This window comes from Schistocerca cancellata, chromosome 5 (assembly GCF_023864275.1).
Source record: "Schistocerca cancellata isolate TAMUIC-IGC-003103 chromosome 5, iqSchCanc2.1, whole genome shotgun sequence".
Taxonomy (NCBI): Eukaryota; Metazoa; Arthropoda; class Insecta; order Orthoptera; family Acrididae; genus Schistocerca; species Schistocerca cancellata.
Genome location: NC_064630.1, coordinates 325,394,544 through 325,421,972, shown reverse-complemented (window position 1 = coordinate 325,421,972; position 27,429 = coordinate 325,394,544). Strand labels below are relative to the sequence as shown.

General features: G+C 42.9%; 1 protein-coding gene across 1 annotated transcript in view; it reads right to left on the bottom strand.

Moving 5' to 3' along the window:
* Positions 1–26,917, bottom strand: part of LOC126188135 (collagen alpha-1(III) chain-like) — a 212,571-nt gene extending 185,654 nt beyond the window's left edge. The window contains exon 1 of the mRNA XM_049929626.1: positions 26,812–26,917. Within this exon, the coding sequence (XP_049785583.1) occupies positions 26,812–26,880 (69 nt within the window). The 5' untranslated portion in view covers positions 26,881–26,917. The remainder of the gene's footprint in view (positions 1–26,811) is intronic.
* Positions 26,918–27,429: the final 512 nt, after the last annotated feature.

The window sequence follows — 27,429 nt, the reverse complement described above, 5'->3', positions numbered from 1 at the left end:
CTCAGTTGTTGATAATAAATGTCAGCTCTGATGGTCATGTCTTGGGGAGGCAATTCTTAGTATATCACACTGTTGGTGTTCCACCCGATTCATAACATTATCTTTTGTGGACGCAAGCAAGCCTTTGTATGGGGAGTTGCTGCTTTGTTTGGGCTCAATCATTCCTTTTTTTTCCTTATATTAGCATAAAACACCTTTTCTCGACACCAGTAACGATATAGAATAGGAATAGTCAGTGTTGTTTACGAGCCAATTGATGACAAGCAAGCAGAGATGAACACCTGCTGATTTTTGTGATTTTGGTTTAGAGCAAGAGGTACCCATACACTCAATTTTCGAACCTTCCTATTGCATGCAAACGTCACACGATGTTGGAATGATTACAGTTCATCACATTTGCCAGTTCTTGAGAACACCGACGTCGATTGTTGTGGATTAATTCGTTTAAAGGATCTTCATCAAATCCCGGAGGTCTTCCTGAACTTGGAGAGTCACTAATGCCAAAACGATCCTCCTTAAAAAGATTAAACCATTTTCTTGCCGTGCTCCGTCCAATGGTAATATTCCCAAACACGGTACAAATGTTTCTGAACGCCGCAGTTGCTGTCTCCTGTCTACTGAACTCAAACAGAAAAATATTGGAAATGTTCCGATTTCTCCACTTGGTATTCCATTTTCTACCTTCCACAGCTCCGCTCACTATCTACATATGACAAAATAATAATGTATAAACTCAAATAGAAACAGTGAACTACAAATAAAAAGTGACGCTCGATAAATAAACCCGTAGCAACCGGAATACCAATAAGAAAAATAAAAACGCTACGAACCTAAGCGCCAACGTAATAGTTGTGAGTGGGTCTGCGGAATTTATGACTGCTTCTGGTTCAGCATAGCCACCATTTTGTTATGTTGATGAACGGATTGCTATTACAAAGTCAAAACAGATACCACGAGAGTGTCTCATTTTTTCTTTCAGCGCTGTAGAAAAGTTGCAGTGCTACGTCAATAGCTTGCTGTTGTGTCGTGACGAATAATTGACTGCAGCACCGTCTGGGGACGGGTCGCTTCCGCGTACTACGCCGCCCACACTCGGGGAGGCGCCCGTCTGCAGCTTCGCACATGGTTTTTTTTTCCCTCTTCCTACGCACGAGGGTCACAGTCTGCGGCACTTTTCGCGTACATAAACAGCAACGAACCTCAAGTAGGCCAGACGTCTGTACTCTTTTTTTGGTCGTACGTTGCTCCACTTAGCCACTAAGAGACGAGAAAAAGAGCAACGCTTGCACTTTGCACTTGCCTGCCCCTGAGATAATCCGTTCTGGGCAGTTAATAAACAGATAGCGCCGCATGTGCTCCTAATGTAGACCTACGTCTGTCGCCCGCATACACGCGCGGCCATGCATCCGAGAGCAGACTTCCGCCTATGACCGCCTTACGCCAGTTTACGAGCTGACCGCAGAACGGCTACAGAGCCATTCCCGTACATGTTACTTCACTCGTGGCTGGCACATGGATTTTATTGCAAACAGACTGAAGAAAATGGTTAGTCGTGCTGTCCTCCTTTGACTAGAGCAAGAGGAACAAAAAAATCAATGTTAAGACCGAATTCAATGTCACACACGTAGAACAGAAAACACCGAGGTGACAAAAGTCATGGGATATCTCCTAATATCGTGTCGGACCTCCTTTTGCCCGGCGTATGACAGCACCCCGACGTCGCCTAGACTCAACACGTCGTTGGGAGTCCTCTGCAGGAAAGTTGAGCCGTGGTGCCTCTAGCTGCGAAAGTGTTGCCGGTGCAGGATTTTGTTCACGAACTGACCTCTCGATTATGTCCCGTAAATGTCCGATCGGTGTCCAAATCATTCGCTCGAATTGTCCAGAAAGTTCCGCGAACAATTGTTGCCTGGTGACATGGTGCTTTGTCATCTTAACAATCCCATAGTTGTCTTGGAACATGAAATTCATGAATTGCCGCCAAGTAGCCGAACATAACCATTTCCATTCAATGATCGATACAGCCGGGCAAGAGGACTCAGTAAATTCCATGTAAACACAGTCCACACTATTTTGGAGCCACAGCCAGCTTGCACAGTACCCTGTCGACAACTTGGGTCCATGGCTTTGTGGGGTCAGCGCCACCCTGGAACCCTACCATCAGCTCTTACCAGCTGAAATAGGGACTCATGTGACCAGGCCACAATTTTTCAGCTGTCTAGGGTTCAACTGAATTGGTCGCGAGCCCGGGAGAGGTGCTGCCGGCGGTGTGCTGTTAGCAAAGGTACTCGCGTCTACATTCTGCTTCCATGGCCCATTAACGCCAAATTCCGCCGCACTATCCTAACGGATAAGTTCCTCTCACGTTCCACGTTGATCTCTGCGGTTATTTCACGCAACGCTGCTTGTCCGTTAGCACTAATAACTCTATGCAAGCGCCGCTGCTCCCGTTGTTAAGTGAAGGCCTTCAGTCACTGCATTGTTCGTGGTGAAAGGTAATGCCTGAAATTTGGCATTCTCGGCACACTGTTGACACTGTGGGTCTCGGAATATTGAATTCTGTAACGATTTCCGAAATGGAAAGTCCCACCCGTCTAGCTCCAACTACCATTCCGCGTTCAACGTCTGTTAATTCCCATCGTGCGGCCATTACCACGTCGGAAACCTTTTTAAATGAAACATCTGAGTCAATGATAACTCCGCCAAAGCACCGTCTTTTTATACCTTGTGTACGCGATACTACCGCCGTCTGTACATGTGCATATCGCTATCCCATGACTTTTATCACCTCAGAGTACATTTTTTATATATAGGGTAACTATATAGTGCATGAAACGTCTGTAAAAAAAAATCTGTACAGATAAATGGCAAGGAAACTGTAAGAAATGATACAGTATATGAAACAGAAACTCTCAAAGCTTTTTTTCCATGTTTATAAACATTTTATGAGTCCACCCTTCGTCAGATGGCACACGTCTAATTCTTCTACTGCCGGCCGGAGTGGCCGAGCGATTCTAGGCGCTACAGTCTGGAACCGCGAGACCGTTGCGGTCGCGGGTTCGAATCCTGCCTCGGGCATGGATGTTGTGATGTCCTTAGGTTAGTTAGGTTTAAGTAGTTCTAAGTTCTAGGGGACTGATGACCTCAGAAGTTAAGTCCCATAGTGCTCAGAGCCATCTGAACCATTTAATTCTTCTATTCTACCTGGCCCTGCATATACGGAGTACGAACAGCTGCTGCGATATGGAGCTGCAAGTCTTCGACGTCGTGCAATAGGCGCGGAACACAATGCTATCCTTGATGTAACGCCACAAGGAAAAATGACAAGGCGTCAAGTCTCGCAAGCGCGGCGGTCACTGGAGTAGCACAAACTCAATGGCTGCAACACGACCTATCCAGTGGCATGACAACGTCTCATTCAGGTAATTTTGTACACAATCTGTTGGCTGAGGGATCCTCAATTCTGTACTAACATCATAAATAGGCTTTTAGGGACTTTGTAACATCACGTCCCAAAAGGGGTCCATTATCTTTTCTGACTGGCCCGATCGACTCGAACGTTTTACATCGTACAATCATCATCCTCGAATTTCTTGTAATACTTCGCCACACTGTTGTAAACTGGTGATGTCTTGTGAAACTTGTCACGGAAAACTCTTCACACACTCACTACCTATTGGCAATGAGCAAATTCTAGCACACAAATGATTCTCTGCCTGGTTCGTCGACATTTTCAGCAATTACGATCGATGGTTGTCTAGACTAACTTGTCGGCACCGTGAAAAAAAATATTTGAGAGTTTTTCTTTCACTTAGTGCGTGATTTTGCTACTGTATGTTAGACATTTACCTATACCTAATTTTTAAAAATATTCTATGGACTTTAAATACCCTATATAATACCACAAATCTGCTAAAATGTTTATCACGCTGCAACTATTTTCAACAATACTTCACCATGTGACAGACTTTTAGAGTTTAAAATTGTTTATCCGTAATGTTAACGACAGCACTGGACAAGGGAGTTGCAACACTACATCTTTTCAGAGGAGTTCTGTGTAGAGTATCACAATGGACGCATCTGTGTGTGAATTCTCTCTTCAGGACGAGCACCGTCAGACTGCATTCGTCATCATTCGGGTCCAGCATCTGGCGTGGCGGTATGGGGTACCACTGAGTATGTAACATGCTCACCCTGGTTCTGACGTGGCTATACCCTATTCTGACTCTCAAAATTTGAAAGTTAAACCTTTTCGTGATGCATAACTCCTCTTGTAGCGACTGCCACTGGCGTTCATCACCGTAATGCTCTCGCCCTTGTTAGAGTGTCACATGACGAATCGTGTAGTTGTTCTTTGGATTTTCTCAAACACCTTCTTTATTTCTACGTGGCAAGCTCCTAAAAATGGTTCAAATGGCTCTGAGCACTATGGGACTTAACATCTGTGGTCATCAGTCCCCTAGAAATTAGAACTACTTAAACCTAACTAACCTAAGGACATCACACACATCCATGCCCGAGGCAGGATTCGAACCTGCAACCGTAGCGGTCACGCGGTTCCAGACTGAAGCGCCTAGAACCGCACCGCCACACCGGGCGGCGGTAAGCTCCTAGACTGAGGAGAAATACCCAAGATCGATAAAGCGATTGTTTTATACGTACTTATTTTGTGGATGAATTACATTTTTCTAGCATTCGTCCAATGAATCTCAGCCTTTTACTTTTACAGTTACTTTTACATTGTCATTGTACTTTAAGTCGCCTAGATGTCATTCCTTGTTACTGTTTCTAGCGACTGATAATAGAATAATAATGGCTCTTTCAACTATTTATGTGTTACACGTACATTTATTTATGCTGCGTCGCTGCTCCAAATTTCGATCCCTTACAGATCTTCCCGCATTTCGCTGCAATTCACTGGCAATGTGATTTCCATACGTGTAAGAATCACATCCGCGAACAGATTAATGGAGTTTTCTGACGTCAGCCACCAGATCATTTGTATATATCATGAACAGTAAATGATCTATAACACATCACGAAGGACTCCTGAGCTTCTGTGTGTTCTAAAGAGTTATAGTTTCCATTTTACGCACAATATTCCGACAACTGATCCAGCCGCCACTTTAGGTGCTGCGAAATTTTCTGTTATGTTTACTAGCTGCATGGACTGTTTGCAGCCCAGGCAAACAGTACTTGCAACAATAAAACTCACAGGACCTGACGAGTGCGGCAGGATCGGTTGTCGAAATATTTGCATAAAATGGAAACAACGTTTGGCAGAACACCTGGAGACACACTAAATCAGTCACGCTGCGAAAACCTAAGAGATCACAGCACTCCTAAAATCATTTTTACATCTTTCGATTTCATCCCGTTTAGAACACTGTGTTAAGTTATATATCTGTTAGAAAGTCCTGAATCCAGGAACAAAGCTAGACCGATATTCCATAATTTCGTATGACTTCTCTAAACGGTAATTAGAAACAGTGTCGAAAACCTTCTGTAAGTCAAAGGCCAAATGTAAGCAGCTTGATTTTATTCACCATCTCACGTGTTTCTCAGTTCTGTTATTGGAACACTTATACTACTTTTCTCTTCGTATCCTGTTGAGAATCGACCAGTGAACGTCGTCTATATTCGTAGCACTGCTGACTCAACACTGCACCCTATGTTGCCTTGTGGCATGCTATACTGGCTCGTAGCCGGAGCTTGCTCTTTGAGTGCACTATCAGTCAGTTACAATACACGTTCTTCGCGTTACAACTTGATCTTAACACCTCATCTAAGCAACTGCTTTGCTGAAGAAGGCCTTGCATAAATTTCTTTTATTTTCTTCAATGAACACAAAATTTTTGGTTCTGAGGCTACCGGATTTGGTTAGCAATGGCCAGCTTCACATCTGTTTTGCAACATGTCCCAATATAATGAAGCCATAGGGACATCTTCATAAGATCGAACGATGCCACTTTGGCTTCATTATATTAGGACATGTCGTAAAACATTACTGAAGATGGTCACTGCTGACCGAAACCGGTACTTCAAGACCAAAAGTTTTGCGATCGTTGACGGAAATAAAAGAAATTTATTCTACACTTCCTGCATCACTGTTTTAATCAGCGACTATGTCGCAGTGTGTGAAGTCCATGCACTTGTCGTAGGTAGCATATCTGATAATTGGCCCTTCAAGTGGAAAATAGACAAAGACTAAACGAAAAATCCCCTATACCCAAGTAGCTACACGTCTAGCCATTAAAACTATAGCACAATGAAAACGGAATACAACAAACTTCAAATTGGCATAAAGTGTGCAACATACTTGGATACGCAAATCATTAGCATTTCTGGGCATTTTTTGCAACCGCACAAAGAATGTAGGAGCAATTCCTCCTATAGGGAGTAAACGACAACTGTTTACAACGTATCACAGACGTGCAGGGGAAGCCGAGACGAACAGCTTTAATATAGGACATTTGCGGTCTATCAAGCCGTGAAGTAACCTCAAATTGGGCTGCAAAAGCCGCCGAAGCTGTAGCGCAAAAGCGTCCCAGATTTTCAATATCCTCTCGCTCTCTTATGCCACCGGATTAGTCGGCTGTTTCATTAACATTATTAATTTAAACTATCCCTTGAGGGTAATGAAAGAAAAGACTTATGTAAATATTATACAAAAACTAATTACTTTTAGCTACAGTTTGTATAAAAACAATGTGAGACACAGCGGCCATTGGATACACTTAAACACTTTGTGATATCTTGATCATAATTTTATTATTCCAACATGCCTTACCCGCTTCGACGTCGGTCATTAACAAAGACTAATAAAACACAAATACAAAACTGGTATCAATAGAAATACAATGCGTATTACATCTTCACCATTAAATAGAATCATTATACGGAAAGTAAAATTTGGTTAAAACTAACCGAATATTTAATGTCATTATTGTCAGACGAAACTTGTCCCAATGGAAACATGGTATCTAGTCAACATGCCATAACAACTAGCTCCTTACTCGCATGAAGTGTTGAGTGCCATTGACAAGGGATTTCAGATCGATTCAGTATTTCTGTACCACACAAGCGGCTTATAGTGAAATAGCGTGATTATGGAATATGGCCTCAGTTATGTGATTGGATTCGTAATTTCCTGTCAGAGAGGTCACAGTTCGTAGTGACTGACGGAAAATCATCGTGTAAAACAGAGGTGATTTATGGCGTTCCCCAAGGTAGTGTTATAGACCCTTTGCTGTTCCTTATCTGTATAAACGATTTGGGAGACAATGTGAACGGCCGTCTTAAGTTGTCTGTAGATGACACTGTCGCTTATCGACTGCTAAAGTCATCAGAATATCAAAACAAATTGCAAAACGATTTAGAAAATATATCTGAATGGTGCGAAAATTGGCAGTTGATCCTAAATAACGAAAAGTGTGAGGTCATCCACATGAGTACTGAAAGGAATTCTTTAAACTTCGTTTACACGAACAATTAGTCAAATCTAAAGGCCGTAAATTCAACTGAATACCTATGAATTACAATTACGAACAACTTAAATTGGAAGGAACACATAGAAAATGTTGTGGGGAAGGCTAACTAAAGACTGCGTTTTATTGGCTGGACACTTAGAAAATGTAACAGATCTACTAAGAAGACTGCCTACACTACGCTTGTCCGTCCTCTTTTATAATACTGCCGCGCGGTGTGGGATCCTTGCCAGATAGGACTGACGGAGTACATCGAAAATGTTCAAAGAAGGACAACACGTTTTGTATTATCGCGAAATATGGGAGAGAGCGTCACTGAAATGATACAGGACTTACTCGGTACTCGTAAACTCACTGATCAATACCGGTAGGGTACTTCCTATTGATATAGAATCATAAAATTTGGCAAGAAGCAAGATTTCACTGTACAACTAAAATAAAAAATCCGAAAACTGTTAATCTGTAATTGTAGAACACGAAAAAAATATTTTTTGACTTTTGTTCTCCGTTTGTCTGCCTGTCCTTTTTTTTAATAACTGGGAGAGGTATCAAGTTGAAACTTACGTCAAACACTGATATCTATGTTTCCTTGGCGGAGTAAGTAATTTAAGCTTCTAGATCAGTGCAGTCAAGCGGTAAGGCCATACAAGTCACATATTTCGATACTCTCAGACTCTCTCATCAAAACCTACACTCCTGGAAATGGAAAAAAGAACACATTGACACCGGTGTGTCAGACCCACCATACTTGCTTCGGACACTGCGAGAGGGCTGTACAAGCAATGATCACACGCACGGCACAGTGGACACACCAGGAACCGCGGTGTTGGCCGTCGAATGGCGCTAGCTGCGCAGCATTTGTGCACCTCCGCCGTCAGTGTCAGCCAGTTTGCCGTGGCATACGGAGCTCCATCGCAGTCTTTAACACTGGTAGCATGCCGCGACACCGTGGACGTGAACCGTATGTGCAGTTGACGGACTTTGAGCGAGGGCGTATAGTGGGCATGCGGGAGGCCGGGTGGACGTACCGCCGAATTGCCCAACACGTGGGGCGTGAGGTTTCCACAGTACATCGATGTTGTCGCCAGTGGTCGGCGGAAGGTGCACGTGCCCGTCGACCTGGGACCGGACCGCAGCGACGCACGGATGCACGCCAAGACCGTAGGATCCTACGCAGTGCCGTATGGGACCGCACCGCCACTTCCCAGCAAATTAGGGACACTGTTGCTCCTGGGGTATCGGCGAGGACCATTCGCAACCGTCTCCATGAAGCTGGGCTACGGTCCCGCACACCGTTAGGCCGTCTTCCGCTCACGCCCCAACATCGTGCAGCCCGCCTCCAGTGGTGTCGCGACAGGCGTGAATGGAGGGACGAATGGAGACGTGTCGTCTTCAGCGATGAGAGTCGCTTCTGCCTTGGTGCCAATGATGGTCGTATGCGTGTTTGGCGCCGTGCAGGTGAGCGCCACAATCAGGACTGCATACGACCGAGGCACACAGGGCCAACACCCGGCATCATGGTGTGGGGAGCGATCTCCTACACTGGCCGTACACCACTGGTGATCGTCGAGGGGACACTGAATAGTGCACGGTACATCCAAACCGTCATCGAACCCATCGTTCTACCATTCCTAGACCGGCAAGGGAACTTGCTGTTCCAACAGGACAATGCACGTCCGCATGTATCCCGTGCCACCCAACGTGCTCTAGAAGGTGTAAGTCAAGTACCCTGGCCAGCAAGATCTCCGGATCTGTCCCCCATTGAGCATGTTTGGGACTGGATGAAGCGTCGTCTCACGCGGTCTGCACGTCCAGCACGAACGCTGGTCCAACTGAGGCGCCAGGTGGAAATGGCATGGCAAGCCGTTCCACAGGACTACATCCAGCATCTCTACGATCGTCTCCATGGGAGAATAGCAGCCTGCATTGCTGCGAAAGGTGGATATACACTGTACTAGTGGCGACATTGTGCATGCTCTGTTGCCTGTGTCTATGTGCCTGTGGTTCTGTCAGTGTGATCATGTGATGTATCTGACCCCAGGAATGTGCCAATAAAGTTTCCCCTTCCTGGGACAATGAATTCACGGTGTTCTTATTTCAATTTCCAGGAGTGTATAAATGAATTACATACAGCCTACACATACACCTCGGGCCCGATGGCCTAGCGGAAAAACGTGTGCCCGGACACCGAGCAGTCGCGGGATCTAATATCGCGTAGCAGGAGCAGAGATGACGTCAGACGTGATCCTTGGAAACGAGTACTAGGGGTGCACGTCGACTGCAGCCGGGCGGCGCGTCGACATGTGTGTGTCTGGCGCGTGGCCGTCGGCGTGTTTGCGTCCTCTCACAGAAATTATCAAAGCGAGAGGAACCTTGACCGGCGGCTTGCGTGGTCCACACTGCCAAAATAGCCAAATATCGGTCGTTATGTAAATGCATCTCCGGCTAGGGCGGAGGTGGGAAGCGGTCACGTGCTCGACTTACTTCGCACTGTCTGCAGGCCTGGCTGCTGCTGGTGCTTTCAACGGCTGCAAAACACGTCCAAATCGTCTCCTGACAGTGATGGCACGTCTCAGCGGGAGGCTCGTCATCTTTTCGGAAAAATAACAGTAGGAAGTATTTTTATATGAAACTTTACAACAAGCTCTCGGCACATTCGAGCACAAGTAAAGCGTACCCGAAGAGTTCGATTGCAAAGTTGGAAGATTATTAACGGGAAAAGTTCTTGCAAATGTTTAATTTCGTAGTCGCCGACAGGTAGCTGATGATTTTAGAAAATCGGACTGTCTTATTACGCACAGTACGTTATTTTGGAAAATGTCGTTGAAGCTGTTTTGCGCGCAAGCAAATGCGTTAATGACACTCAAAACGGCCAAGTTTTTCACGAATATAGACGACGGCTTCGACAAAGTGGATAGCAGTTCCTTCTGGAGTGATAATCAGCCTCGTACATCACTCACAACAAGATGACTAAGCAAATTCAGAGGCTTTAGCTCGAGATTGGATGGCGCTTAAGGCGTTGGTCGATCCCTGGCAATCCAGCAACGTAACTATGGAAAAAATATATATTGTACGAATAGCTCCGTCAACGTTTTTGAGAGCCTGGTCATAATGTATTGACCACTGTGCTATCTCAACTGGTGAGGTCCGCAGCTCGTGGTCTAGTGGCTACCGTTGCTGCCTCTGGATATCACCGTCCAGGTTCGATTCCCGGCCGGGTTGAGGATTTTCTCTGCCCATGGACTGAGTATTTGTTTTGTCCTCATCACTGCATCATCATCAACATCACTCGTGACAGTGGCTGGATTGGACTGTGTAAAAATTTGGACGTCGTACTGGCGCTGATGACCGCGCAGTTGAGCGCCGTACATACCAGACATCTTCGTCAGCCGGTGAAGCATGAACACGACCAACGTATGCTAATATTAACTGTAAATGACATGACATTGGAACATCTCCTTCCAAAATTACCAGCTCAATTCGGCTATTTTCTACTACCTTTCACGCTAGCCGAACTAGGTGACGCAATGGGAAGACATTGGACTCGTATTCGGGACGACAGCGGCGCCCGCCTATCTACAGTTGTTATTTTACTGACTCCTCTTAATTGTTTAACATAAATGTCAGGATGGTTCCTTCGAAAGGACAGGGCCGACTTCCGTTCCGAGACCGAGATTGTATCCCGTCTTTAAAGTCCTCCTCGTCCAACTGGATGTTAAACTCATTTCTCCCTTTTTGCTTCCTTTCGTTTCATTGTAAATTTCAGAGAGGAACACTTCAGTAAAATTACGCAGCTTTTATATTTCCACTTAATGCTATCTTACAGAATTATATATGGAGTGAATCACATTAATGAAACAAAATTTTCATTCTTCAGTAGCGCATCGTAACATTGACTTGTACTCCACTATGTAACTCTTTTAGTACCATTGGTTTCTGCCTGCAACCACCATTTTATTATTATTTTTTGATGTACCAATGCCTTTTAGTATGAAACCACTGTTGTAAGATAGAGACATCAAATGTTACACTGACGTACTCCTGCGAATATATTGCGTTGTAGTAGTCATTTACAGCGTTTAAATCGACAATCGCCACGGAGGTTGTTTCAGGTGATTGTAGGAGTTTGTGACATGCGCTTTTTTTTACCGTGGTTACATTGTGGAGATCATTGTCAGTGAAAGGAACTATACCGTAACGTAAATTTGAGTTTGTACTCTTGATTTTATGAGTGGACTCGAAATGAAACCACTGAGACAGTATATAATTTTCATACAAAATTTATTAAATTTCAGGTCCAATTTTTGATTTTTATTGAAAACTAATTTGTATCAGGCGTTATGAGTTCATGGACATTTCTAGATGTGGACTGTGTCTGGCAAAAAATCCTAATTTGCATTCAAATATATCACACGAAATGATGAGTGGTTGAAACTTGTATGTCCTAGTGGTTCCAAAGAGAAACCACCTCCTTAAAGCAATTGATTGTTTACTTTTTGCCCGTTTCTTCTTGTATCCGTTGCCTAATACGACAGTAAGGTTAATTTTGCGAAAAATTTTAAAATTATATTTTACCAATTCATTCTTGTATGCATTGGTTAGTACGGTAATAAAGGATACTTTTATGTTTTCATATTCTTGCGACGTAAATGGTCGAGTAGTATCAGAGGTTCTCGATTCGCATTCGGGAAGAGCGTGGTTCAAATTCCAAACGGACTTCAAGACTTGGATTTTTCCCAGTTTCCCTAAATCGCTTAAAGACAGCGCCGGGATGGCTTATGAAGAGAACACGTTCGACTTCTTCCTTATCCTTGTCGATGGACCGTTAAATCATAATCTCCGTTCCCTGATGTAAATTGGAAAGAAAATGCACCGAGGTAGTTCCTTGCTGGATACCAAGAACTAAATAAGACGAAGACTACGATCTGTTGGATGGAGGGTAATATGCAAGGTGAAAAAAAAAAACATTTCAAAAATTTTAGAGTGTTGAGAGGAGATAAAAAGAAACATCATTGTTATATGACAAATGTCACAAGTGTATCGTTTCCCCCCCTTGGAGCTCATAAAGATTTTGATGCTAGTGATGTTCAGGGACAGACTTCAATATGCCGTGTGTCTATCGGCGTCTCGCACACGAAACGCTTCACCCCCTCCCCCACCCTTCCCCCCCCCCAACCCCACATGAAGGTAAATCCATACGAGGGCAGAAAAATCTCTAAATGTTCATCACACGGTAGTTTGAACACCTTCTCTGAACATCACAACCGTCAAAACCTTCAGGAAATGATCCTAGTGTGACATTTTTATCACGTAAAACATGTTTCTTTTTATCTCCTCTAATCACTCCAATAAAATTTCGTATACGTAGGTTTCTAACATCCTATACAGGGTGAACAAGATCTCTACTGAAAAACTGTCAGAGGTGCTACTACGGACCTAAACAAGAAAAAAAAATAACAACTGAACATGGGCTCTAAAATGCATACGTTAAGAGCTATGAGCAGTTGTTTATCTTCGCTACTGTGAAACACCTCTCTTCTGTTGAACAAGTGCTCTTAGTTGTCAAGGAATGCGTATCAGAAAAAAATTTTTGCTGGACATTTTTCTTGTTTTGGTCCATACTACCTCCTTCTAAAATATGACAAGTAAAAAGCTAGCAGTAGAAAAGATGTGTTTCGCAGTATCGAATGAACAGGCACTCTTAGCTCTTAAGATATGTATATTAGGGCTCGCGTTTAATAGACTTTTTTTCCTTGTTTTGGACCATAATACCATCTGTGATAGTTTGTCAGTGGAGCCTGGTTCACCCAGTGTACGAGAATATCTGGAGTTTTGCTCTAACCGTCTTTACTTTGACTCTACAGCTTTGGGCAATCACCGGTCATTAGATCAGGGAGTTGTCTTCGCCTGTGGTAGTCACATCAGTCCACTTTGCACCGTTGTGACGTAAAGACGGCCGCGCCACTGTCTGTTTGCGCCATAGAAGAATAGCGTTACGCAATCCGTTGTTTTGTGATGTAAAGGTGCACCAGAGGGGGAAATTCATAGAAGATTTTCAGCACGTACGAGGACAATGTCTTGTGACAGCGAAGTGTTTATCGTGGGACTGAACAGTTCGAAAGTGGACGAACGAGTGTGAAGGAAGAGAAAAGGGTGGGTCGTCAAGCCGTATCCACGTACCGCCGAGAACACCACTCAGACGCTTCAGACGCAATGTTCCGGCGTGTAGGAACATCCTGCATAATGTCCCAATCTCGCTCTGTCGGACGACCATCTGTTTGGTCCACTTAATGATGCTTTAAGAGGCCATCTGTTCAGCTTCAGTTAACAGATGAAGGAAGCGGTGGGTGCATACGTGGCTTGCTGCGCAACAGAAAACATTTTTGCAAAGGGTATCAGAAAGACTGTGCAGCGCTGTACCAAGTGCATCGAAATGCGGGGTCACTATATTGAAAAATGATATCAGTACTGATTGTGTACTCCTGTTGTAATAAATTATAAATATTCATTGCAGATACTTATTGACTTACCCATGTATATTTATCAATAATCCACTATAGTTCCGTAAGGATAAGAATGTCTGTAAGTATTAAGGCAGAAGAAACGATAACCATTATTCTCTAAAACTGCCTTCCCTTAGAATGTATAAGTAAATCTATTTAATCTTTGATATCTTTTCCAGTTACATAAAATGCCTGACAGAAACAAAGCTTACATTTGCAATTTAGTAAAATTCGTTCACTGAACTAAATATTTTTACCGTAATGGTCAGAAGCAGTAATATAGGGTTTTTCAAAAAGATCCATCCGATTTCACACGACATCTTCTACAGGAGTGGAAATATAAACTTGGTGTAAATTTTGACGTACGCGTCGAAATCAAAAGTTTATGTTGGTTATTTTTATAAGTTGTTGGTTCATGTGGTTGCCGGCAAGGCTTTACGTGGTGCAGCTAGCTCCTTCATTCACAGCTCAATGAGCACCGACTTGGGATGGCGACAGCCCAGAAACAGTGTTTCGCGTTCGCTGTTCGTCAGGTGCAATGCACATACAGCTGTGCGTTGTTTTTGCGGAAAAGACGCCTTTAAGAATCGGGAACCTAGTTACGCCGGAGATGTGCCTTTTTACAAAACTACGAGACAACGCCGAAAATTTTTCAGTAGCACTGATCTTCTCTTAACGATGAGCTACGTCAACGATAGATATGCTATAAGGGGGGCACCATTGTCCCATCGACGAAAGGTACTTGTAAAAACATCTTGTACTTTACTATTACTCATGCTGAATAGCCTGTAAGGTAATTCATTCCATGTCATTGCGATCTACCGTACAAAATGATCCCTGGAACACGAAACAAACTAAACCGAACCAACCAGCGAGACGAAAACTGCTTTGAAAACGGAACTGTTTTGTGCGACCCGTCAGTCGGGTGGTGAGTCCTGCAGTTGTCTCTGCGACAGTGTTTACGATGTTTTTATCTACCATTGAAGAAGAGATCCGAGGAGGCTGCGCCAGCGACCCGGAAGATGGCCGTGTCCTCTGCTGGCCCTGATAACAAGTCGCCCACTGGCGCGCCCCACCAAGCAGCTAAAGCCTTTCATCCGTCTTCGAGGTCCACGTGTTTCATCTGGCCGCCAACTACCGAGTTTCTGCAAGACTCTTCCCGAAATTATTCATACTTCTCCATTACTGGAACTCTCTTCGTGCCACCCTGTTCAAGATTAACCCTTTCCTGCCCAGTGAGACTTAAAAGTCTCTTCCTCTTTACAGGCTCATAAAACAGTATGGAGTCGAATTCATGCATCTGTATCCTGTCTGGACACATGTGCCCCTTTGCTGCAGCACAGAAACTTGTTCGCTGTGATAGTTCAACATCTCTGCCCACAGATGGCAGTAAAAGATAGTACTTGTCGATTATGCCGTAATAAATTTTTCGTACCTGAGTCCTAACAAAGTTTCAAAACCTTTTTCCATATTTATTTATTTACTTTCGTACAATTTTTAAACACAAAATTAAATATAACACAGACAATAACACATTTAATTTACAGACAGACATCTAAATTTTTAATATAATCAACTGCGTCATTCGTTGCATCAGGAAGTCGTCGAAAGTACCACGATAGACCCCAGCACTCTTCAGGAAGAGTCGGACAACATATAACTTCCCCCTACATACATCACACGTATTGACCACGAGGAGAAAATTCGAGAAATTAGAGCTAATAGCTAGCTTGCGAAGTATGATGTAGATGTAAATGGGACCATGTGGCGAACGGTTCTCCTGGCTGCTCCACAATTATAATTTGGCGATAGAGCCTTACCCTATCCATGAAGAGAGTCCACGCTTCTGTCATGACTGGTGCGTTTTCAGTTAAACATTGTCCGTGTTCTGCGAAACTGGTCAAAGGCAGGGGTTTCTTTTCTTATGCAGGACAATTTCTGGCAGTGTGGAGGGACAGCCTCTGTCCAGTCTCGTTCCCATAAGAAATGAGACGTGTGCAGTTCCTCGGTTGTATCCATGGATGCTTTTCTTGAGCGAAGCCGGTTTCTTTCTAGGGTAGCCGAACCTTGATGGATAGGGAGTTGCGGGCTGTCTTATAAGCGTTTAAAAGCACGGAGCAGAACTGCTTTTCGCCAAAGTCCAGGGACGGAGTGTGGCTCAATACGGACAGCCATTCGACAGTTGTTGATCTTAGCGTATCGATGATAATTCTCATTGTGTTCTTCAACTGTACTTCGAGAGTTTATGTATGTATCCACTGTTGAGCCATACAGGAGCATCACCGGATTCCTCAGAGGAGTCCAAGTGCTGAATTGCGCAGCATTTCGGCAGCGGAGCCCCAGATTATTTCGCACAGCTTATGTAGGATGTTGCTCCTAGTTCGTATCTTCGCAGCGGTGTTTTCCAAATGCTTCTTGTAGGGTAGTGCTCGGTCCAATGTAACCTATTTCCATAAGCGTTACGAAGTAATTCATCTGATCAGAAATGATGATTATATCCTGATGGCATTCAGAAGTCCCACTTGTGTTTCGTACATAACTTTAAAAAATATATGTATGACAAAGCACTATTCTATTTTCAGATTCTTTAGTAATATTCTCCCCAAATTTTAGATATTTTGGCACAGCATTTTACAATTTGGCTGGGAAAGAGTTCAGTGTAATTTGAGCCCCATTAGATAGGGGGCTTAATCGAAAAATTTGCATTTCAGGTACATGTGTACTAAGACGTTTCACAATTATATCGCAGAAAGCTCGTTTGAGAACACATGTTTACTGCACCGCTTTTACTTCTTTAGTCTTATTACTTTCATCCATATCAGTATACGCCCTGTATATCGTACAAAAGTGAATTTTTTACTACTTTATTCCCCAAGACCAACGTTTTATCAAGTATTAGTTTTTTGAGTCATCAGTATTCTGACTGGTTTGTTGCGGCCCGCCACAAATTCCTCTTTTCTGTCAACCTCTTCATCTTAATGTACCATTTGCACCTTACGTCTTCAATTATTTTTTGGATATGTTCCAACACCTGTCTTCTTCTACAGTTTTTACCCTCCACAGCTCCCTTTAGTACCATGAAAGTTATTCCTGATGTCGTAACACACGTCCTGTCATCCTATCCCTTCTCCTTAGCTTAATGCGGGTAATTTCATTTAGATCAGAATGAGGATAGAGGCAATATAGAGCATATTAAAAGCTAAAAGTACCGTTTTTCCGATTTTGTCAGCAGAAACTATATTTAATTGCAACTACCAACTTTTAGAAGGAGATCAACACACTACTCAAGCTGCAGTAGACTCTATTCCAGTAAAAGATTTCTTGGGACAAGCAACTTGCGAAAGAGACTATGTGGAGAGTAAACAACTATTACCGTGTAAAAACTTTCAGAAGCAAGCTGAAATATGAGATTGAACTATGTCCTAGAAACACGATTGTATTTGTAGCTGGTCTGTCTACTCAATGGAAAAGGGGCATCAGATAAAATGTAGCTTTTCATGTCAGATGCTGTATAACTGAGTTAAGTTGATCTACTGCTTTAAAAAAATTACGCAGGACCAATAAGTTTCATAAAGCTTTTTCGCTGCTTGCGTGAACAGAACCAGTCAGGGAGCAAATCCTGCTAGCATCAGCTGCAGATAGCTGTCGCATGATAGGCTTTATCGCTAAATATAGTGGCAAATCGTTTGCCTCACCTATTTGGCCGAAAAGGGAGAAGTAGGTAGTGGTGCACAATTTATGATAAGAGTAAGTGACCCAAGTGGGACTGTTGTTGGATTTGCTCAGAGGTTAAAGGCTATGTAGGTACTTCATGCAATTTGTGTAGCCATTCATAAAATTATAAAGACTATAATAAGCTATCGGTCATCAATGACCCATAGTGATTCCCATCTTACAACTATATCTACCTTCCGCAAGACACCGTGCGGTATGCGGTGCAGTCTACTTCTCGTACTTCCTTCTTCCAGTAGCAACGGTGCGTTGGGGAGAAGGAGTGTCAGTAAATCTCCATATAAGCGCTAATTTCCCTGTGGTCTTTTAGTGAGTCTTGCTGTTGTTGTTGTGGTCTTCAATCCTGAGACTGGTTTGATGCAACTCTCCATGCTACCCTATCCTGTGCAAGCTGCTTCATCTCCCAGTACTTACGGCAACCTACATCCTTCTGAATCTGCTTAATGTATTCATCTCTTGGTCTCCCTCTACGATTTTTACCCTCCACGCTGCCCTCCAATGCTAAATTAGTGATCCCTTAATGCCTCAGAACACACCCTACCAACCGGTCCCTTCTTCTTCTCAAGTTGTGCCACAAACTCCTCTTCTCCCAAATTCTATTCAATACCTCCTCATTACTTATGTGATCTACCCATCTAATCTGCAGCATTCTTCTGTAGCAACACATTTCGAAAGCTTCTATTCTCATCTTGTCCAAACTATTTTTCGTCCACGTTTTACTTCCATACATGGCTACACTCCATACAAATACCTTCAGAAACGACTTCCTGACACTTAAATCTATACTCGATGTTCACAAATTTCTCTACTTCAGAAACGCTTTCCTTGCCATTGCCAGTCTACATTTTATATCCTCTCTACTTCGACCATCATCAGTTATTTTGCACCTCAAATAGCAAAACTCCTTTACTACTTTAAGTGTCACATTTCCTAATCTAATTCCCTCAGCATCACCCGATTTAATTCGACTACATTCCATTATCCTCGTTTTGCTTTTGTTGATGTTTATCTTATACCTTCATTTCAAGACACTGTCTATTCCGTTCAACTGCTCCTCCAAGACCTTTGCTGTCTCTGACAGAATTACAATGTCTTCGGCGAACCTCAAAGTTTTTATTTCTTCTCCATGGATTGTAACACCTACTCCGAATTTTTCTTTTGTTTCCTTTACTGCTTGCTCAATATACAGAGTGAATAACATTGGGGAGAGGCTACAACCCTGTCTCACTCCCTTCCCAACCACTGCTTCCCTTTCGTGCCCCTCGACTCTGAGTCTTATGTGGGACGAAGTAATGTGTTGCCCTGTTCTTCTTCGAACGAACGATTTCGGAAATTCAATTCAGCAGCGACATACAGCGTCTCTCTTGTAGGTCTGCCACTGGAGTTTCTTAAGCATCTCCGTAACGCTCTCGTGCCGAGCAAACTACTCCGTGACGAAACGTACTGCTCTTCTCTCTCTTCTGTCAATCCGACTTGGTTCCATACTGATGAGCAATACTCAAAAAACAAAGAGTTTTGTAAGCCAGTTATTTCGTGGATGAATTACACTTCCTCGAAATTCTTCCAGTGAATTACAATCTCGCATCAGCTTTTCCTAGAACACAAACAAAAATCGATGTACGCATGTGAGTGTTTCCCACATCTTCTCCTAAACCAGTGGACCGTCTTCAACCAAACTTGGTACACATATCTCTTACTCTCAAGCAACAATTTCAATCGCTGCGGAGGTAAGAACCACCTACATATCTTCGTTCAGGAAAAACGACGTCATATACAATGAGACGCGTGAAAAACTGCCGCATCACGCATAATGTTTAAATTTATTACTGCTGTGCTCCTAACCCTGTCCGCAATAAATTTTCCAGACTGAATCGAAATAGGCCACTAAATGCATTACAAAATTATATCACGGTATGGTACATAGTTCAGGAGATCTGACGTCATAAGCAATGATATGCCTGAAAAAGTGCCGCATCATGCATGACGTTTAAATTTATAACTTCTGTGCTACTAACCCTATTTGCAACACATTTTCCGCGTAGTATCCACATCTGCCGCTAAATACACCTACAAAAATATATCATTGTACGACACGTAGTTCAACATATATGACGTCGTAAACATTAAGATACCTGAAGAAACGCCGCGTCATGCATGACGTTTTAATTTATTGTGTATTTACTACGAATACCACTCGCAAGAAATTTTGAAGACAATAGCGAAAGGAGATGGACTCAGATAGTTGGAGGAGGAAGTGAACGGAGAGAGGGGGAGGGGGAAATGAATAGAGAAAGGAAAGAGGATGAGATGGAACGAGAGAGGGGCGATGGGGAAATCGACAGAGGGGGAACTTAGTTTATATGTGTATTCCACTGTCGACCATTCCGGATGGCTAGTCATACGTATTTTACGTTAGTTGCTATATCCTGTGATTTGTCGCTAATAGCGCTATTGAATAATAATGGATCACTTCGCTTGTTTTATCCGCAGTACGCTACATTTATCTGCGTTCAAGGCCAACTGCAAGTCCCTGTACCTACCGTCGATCCTGTGCTGGTCTTCAGGGACTTCGATTTCCCTGTAGACAACAGCACCGTCCACGAATATCTTCATGGAGCCTATAGCGGTATCCGATAGATCATTTATGTACAGGTTGATTCATAGGCCCCTATCGATGTCGTTTTATGCAAACCGTAATCTTATACCTGGCCTTCAAAACCCACGTATCAGATTTTCATATTCCCTCGCTCGCTACGCTCAAACTATTACTTGTACAGAAAGATGAACAGTACATTACTTAGGAAATTTAATTTAATTAAATTTTGTACTTGGATACATTTCGGGTGGAGTCTGTTGTTTTCGATTTATTCAAGAGAAACGTACAAATGTGATCTTCAAACGCACCCTGACTCCCACACTCAGCCCCACCCCAGCGGGTCAGGGTTTCTGTATGTTGACCCGCTACCACTGCACAAAAGTTTGTGACAGCACGAATTACACTTTAAAACAAAAAAAAGACGCAACTAGGAAGAATTATCCGAATACGACGGAAAGCGGTAGGTGTGATATACAAGTACAGGCAAATAAATTATTACAATTTTACAAAAATTGTACGAGTTATTCAAGGGAATGAGCTTTGCAAATTGAGCAAATCAACAACGCGTTAGTCTACCTCTGACCCTCATGCAAGCAGTTACTCGGCTCGGGCATTGACTGATAGAGTTGTTGGACGTCCTCCTAAGGCATATCGTGCCAAATTCTGACCAATTGGCGCGTCAAATCATCAATATCGCGAGCTGGTCGGAGAGCCCTGTTCATAATGCTCCAAACGTTCTCAATTAGGGAGAGGTCCGGCGAACTTGCTGGCCAAGGCAGGGTTTGGCAAGCAGGAAGACAAGCTGTACAAATTCTTACTATGTGTGGGCGGGCATTATCTTGCTGAAGTATAATCGTAGGGTGTCTTGCTATGAAGGGCAACAAAACGGAGGTCAGAACATCGTCGACGCACCGCTGTGCTGTAAGAGTGCCGAGGATGACAACCAAAGGGGTTCTGCTATGAAAAGAAATGGCAACTCAGTCTATCACACCTGGGTGTCGGGCGGTGTGGGGGGGGGGGGGGGGCGACAGGCAGGTTGGTATCCCACCACTATCATAGGGGTGTCCAGACACGTCTTCGGCATGGAATCACATTGACTGGAGTATAATTATCTTCACGGAAGAGTCCCGCTTCGAACTGAGCCCTGATGATCAGCGAAGTTGAAGTTAATTTGTCGACAAGTGTCAAAAAAGACACACAAGTATCTTTTGAAAAAACAGTTATACGGTCAGTTGAGAGTCTGAGGTAGGTTGACGTTCACATTCACAATTTTTGTTTATGACCTAAATTTAAAGATACATTTGATGATTATTGCCTACTTCGGGGAGCAGAAATAAATAACGGCTCAGATAATAGAAGTCTTTTTCTCAAAGATGTGTATTTACACAAACGACGTTAGTTGGAGACAGCACAGTGAGATCACAGGTTTACGCTATCCAACAGCAGTAGTCGGCGATTGTAGCAAATCCTTTCTCGTGACGACGAATTGCGGAAGATTAGTTAGTCAGTTTGGAGGAAACAATTCGAACATTTACACTACGCTTACCTGGAAGACTTTCGAGCAGTTTTAATCTGAATTTTATCTGGTGTTTCTATTTTGCCAGGAATAATGTCTATATGCAACAACGTCTTTTGATTTTTATTTTATCTTCATACTCTACTGTTGCATGGAGCACAGGTTCCCACACTTGTCTTCTGGCGGAACTCCCGGAGAATGCTGGTACTTATTGGAACGCCTTGTTTATTTTGAAAGTTAACAACATTTTAAAAAATGAGAAGTAATTGTTTTAATCAGAGATTACTTCAATTTCAAATAATAATAATAATAATAATAATAACACAGAAATCATAAAATTAAAAAACGCATCAGTTTCGTCAAAATATCCAAAGAAAAGACTCCATGCTATTAGTAGTTTTTCGTGGAGCATTTACTAAACGCGGACCAACAGTGTTCTGCGGAACACAGTTTGGGAAATCCTACCATAGAGTATTTGAAACTTAAGACGAATGCCATAATTACATTTTACAGGGTGTAAATACAAAATTTACAAATAAAGAAGTGAAGGGATTAGTAAATTAAATAATTTACTAGATGCGTTTCTTATGCATAATACTATACATAACAGGGACAGGTGTTGTCCTTCGGGACACCCTTCAAACTTCCTCCTCCAGCCAACTCTGCAGTAAAAATTTAATTGTAATTTCTTATTCCATTTTAAAATCGCTGCATTCACTTTTTACGTGCTGCAAAATTTTAGAAAAATTTCAAAAGTTTCTCCAGAAAATAACGGTTTTCCCAAATGTAAAAACGTTCCAAGATATAAAATGGTCAAGCACCTACGAAAAATAATCTATTGAAATTTAAAAGCGTTTCAATCGAGGAAATCTCGTCACTATTTAGTCTTGTATTATTACATCATTAATCTATCGTACACGAAAAATCAGTAAGTGAAATCAAATTAAGCGCAAGTATTATCAAGAACTAGTTATGACCTGCCAGGGTAGTTGAGAGCGCAAATCCACTGCTTCCTAGACTCAGGTAGGTGCCTCGGCCCCAGATCGAATCCGTCCGGCGGATTAACGATGGGGCCGTATGCCAGCCCACCTGGATGTGATTTTTAGGCGGTTTTCCACATCCCGCTAGGTGATTACCGGGCTGGTCCCCACGCTCCGCCATAGTTACACGACTCGCAGACATTTGAACACGTTCGCACTATTCCATAACTTACACTAGATGCAGACAGCTGGGGTACACTAATTCCGTCCAAGGGGGTTCGGGGTGGCGGCAGGAAGGGCATCCGGCCACCCTCTGCAACTACACTGCCAAGTCAATAGTAACAAGGCCAGCCCCACGTTGTAGCAGGACAAATGCCTCAAGAAAGAATTATCAGGAACTAGTGACAAAGTAAATACATTTTGAAATCAAAGCTACTGGAAACTAACAAAAATTTTCATTTCCAAGAGAAATGAAACTGTTTAGACATTAACGAAAGTCAATTAATTTGCAAATATTCCATGTTTCATAATAAAAGACTTTCTTCCGTTTCAAGGTACAAGATGGCGTACGACTGACAATGTATAATTTTACCATCCACATGTTATGGATTAATTTTTAAAATAGCTAGAAATTTACTTGCCATAAAATGCTGTGACTGAAGAACTAATAAGATTCTTCGCTTTCTCCCGGCATATTTCTTGCTCGAACAGTCCACGGGTGTACTGCCGGTCCATAGTGTCTAACGGGCACAATATTTCGGTGATCAGACATGTCGCCATCGTCAGTGCACAGACGACATGTCTGATCGCCGAAATATTGTGCCCGTTAGACACTATGGACCGGCAGTACACCCATGGACTGTTCGAACTAATGAGATATTCTAATTAGCTTTCATATTTTATGCAGGAATGTGTAGAACTCAAAATATTTACAAGTGCTGCACAAAACACAAGCTCATGCCTACGAACAACAAAAACTGTAGAAAATGGCTTAAACTGCTTGTGGCGATTTCTAGCGCGTATTCCCTCATGTGATTCTGAAATCAGTCACGAGGCTAAAGTACCGAACAGGAAAAATGTGTTCCTGGGTACATTACTCGCTAGGTACAATGCTCTGTCCTACTGAAATTCAAAATTTTTGCGTAAACGTAAAATACTGTTTTGCTGACGGTACCAGTTACCACTCTTCCCTAGCAGAACATTGCCCCAAAGAAATTGTAAAAATGTCCTCTAAACTTACTCGCTTATTCGACGTATGTAATACAGATTTTTTAAAGCCTGCCATTTCGATGAGATTACGTATTTCCTAACTGACCGTACCTTGCCCTTGTGGCCCTTTCACAGAGTGTACTAAATAGGGAGAAGAATAGGTTTGTATCTCGCCGAAATTTAGACTATCTAAATTTACGTGAAAGCGTTCCAAAGAACACCGTAGTTTTCCCATTTAGATTCCTTCGATGACTGCCATAATCTTGTATTTGGACTAACCAATTAGACAGTACATTTTAGTATTTTACTATCGGTCTGCCAAATTCAACACTGAGGAACTAATCGTACACGAGGCTTCTTTGAGGTCTACTGAACAGACGTGGTGCATTTTCCCCCTAATCGATGTCTTCCATTCGCTCTGTATCCTAAGGCAACGGTTGGTGCGGGCTCTGCCTATTTCATGCCCGGTCGGTTTCATTATTGTCATCCATTTATACAGCTAATGGTTGTACATATTTGTATCTGCGATACATTTAATGTATTTCATAATGGCTGTAGTCGCCGCAGTGCCTGTTCCTTCGGACAGTTCCAAAGGAACATTGCATCGTAATTCAGACTAATACAGGCACTGCAATATCGCAATTTGTGGTAGTTTCCCGACTTGATAGATCTGGATCGAAGTTCGTCTCGAATTTCTCTACACTGCTATGGTACGTTGTAAAAAAACTATCAGGTGTACGGTGTATATCCCATAAAGAATGTATTTCCGTAAATAAATTCGGTATGGAGCTGTGTCAAAAACTTTTCGAAAGTTAAGAATCAACGCATTCGTCCGGTTGAATCAATCCATAGGTCGGAATGCTAGTAGTCAACAGCATTCCTGAACGTACCGAAAATGTCTTATGTTAACACTCCCGAAAGAGTTTTGCGTCCCTTTGGAGTGTTTGACTGTAACGCTAAATCGTACAACTTCTAGCAATGACTATCGATAATACATGACTCGAAGCAGCATAGTGCCACAACATGACACAAGCAGCTGGTTCTATCTTAAATCAAACAAATTATGGGTTATAAATTTCAGAGTTTATTCCCGTTTTCACAGTTTTAAGGTGAAAACTATTCGGCTTGACACAGAGATGGCGTTTATATCGCTGAAACATTGCGTTTTGCTTTTGATATATCGTTGCATGTTGCCCACTAACTTAAGTCAACTGTTAACTTGTATGGAATAGCTTTGTTTATGCCCATGTTTCCGTTAGTGGTGTAGTACGTGATACATGCAGACTACTAAACTGGGAACCCAGTCATCATATAAGATAATTATTTGTTTTGGACGCTTTATTGCCACTACAGTCGATCTTGCTTTAGTGAAGGTTTTACATCGGTTTTTCTGCTTTGATTTCAGCAGCTACGAAACAGACGTCTCAGTTAAGATTTTCGCATCTATCTTGAAAGTGATCCACGCGGATGACGTTCCAGAAACTGCAACCACAAATGAAAACATCATCAAGTCGCATAATATGGAATTGCAGGGTAGGTAGCTAAAGGTATACGCAATATTTGACGCCCTGGGCATATCACGGGACAGCGTGCTGTACGTTCCCATGAAGAACTGAATGTGAGAAAGCTTTCTACAAGATCGAAGTTATATTTGTCGAATGCTGGCCAAAAGCAGAAGCGAGAAAATCTCTCAATAAATTTTAAATCGCTTTAGAAAGAACTGAAAAGATTTAATGTTAAGAAAGACACCATTTCCAGAAAGGCTGTTCAGGTAGATGAACAATTTGAAATGCACTTTATACGCCGATTTGTTTTTTGTAGATGAGGCACGGACCCACCACTTCACTCTAGAAATGAAGCAACAAGCAAAGCAATAAATGGAAGTCGACGGCCCTGCTTCAAAAAAGGATCACCGGTCGGATAGATTAAGACAGCGGGTCACGGGAAACAAACGGGATTCTTGGATAAATGTTTGTCGATTTTCCAGGCACGTCTGAGTTGCTTGCATACTGAAGCTATCAATGATTTCCTACGCTGTCATCGTCAGTACTGTCTTACTAATAGGCCGTGTTTTACTTCCGTATGTAGTTGGTCAAATTGTATCATGGAGACGTCACAAACTGACGGAACCTCTATATGCTACTACATATTATGTCTATGTCTGTCATGAAGGAATATTAGTAGCATATGGAAGTTTCGCGGCTTCGTGACGCCTCCATGAAATAATTCGACCAACTATATACGAAGGTACAACAAGGTCTATCAGTAAGACAGCAATGACGATGACGGCATAGGAAATCGTTGACTGCTTGCGCATATAAATGAATGTGGCAAGGCAGAAAAGCCGAGAAACATTTATCCAAGAGTATTGCTTTGAGAAACTACCTAGTGATACCCAGATACTTCTTCGACAACAACTCACAAAGTATTCGAGACAAATGGAAAAACAAAAGACTTGAAATATGTGTTCCAAAATGGCAAAAAGTATTCTTGCGTCGGTACTATGAAAAGTGCTTTGGCAAATGGGAAAACTGAGATGTTCAAATTACAGTAACTTCCAACTGCACTTCGTAACATCTAGATATTCCCATATCTAAAGAAATTTGTGACTGGACAGCTATTAGAGTGCAGTGTGGAGTTATGGAAGTCGTAACTATATTTTCCAGAGGGAATTACTGACAGGGGAACCTTTCGACACAGTACTCGTACATTGATTCAGTCGAAAAATTAAGTGGCTTTTTTTACGTAGTGTTGTGTTTCGGTGGAAGCAGCCAGCTTGCGGACTCACGTGCGGGTGGGCGGCGGGCGCCAGCAGCAGCAGCAGCAGCAGCGGCAGCAGCAGGGGTGTCGGCGCCATGGCGTGCCGGCGGCGACTGCGCTCGAGGTTGGGCCAGCCTGCGCTGCCGGCCGAGCGACACTGTCCGGGTAGGAGTGGGGGGAGTAGCACGATAAGAGACAGGGCAGGGGCGGCGGGGACACTACAGATCCCAAAACGGCTGCTGCTGGCCTTGCCTTAAGTAACAGGGATTAAATAGTAGCCAGCGGAAAAATGCTACTATCGGAGCAAAAGCAAAAAAAGGCGAATGTGCTCCTGTTTAAAGCAGTCTGAGGGTGAAAAATGGGTAGCAGCTACCTCAATCTACCTACTTCAGCACCTTTAAAAAAAATTTCCAAAATTTTGACATGGGAACATATTCACGCTGTGTTTAACATGTAACTCACCTCTGACTCCCACAGCTCTCTAAACTATGACGTACATCAATTAGTCCATCGCTTTAAGCTGCTCATCCCCGTCCACTCCCACATGCTCTTTCCCACTTATTGATTCAGCCCAACGCATCTTTGACTCCCTTCAACTGTCACTGCCTCCTGTCTCGCAGCCTGGGTCACTGTTCTGTCCTGTCTT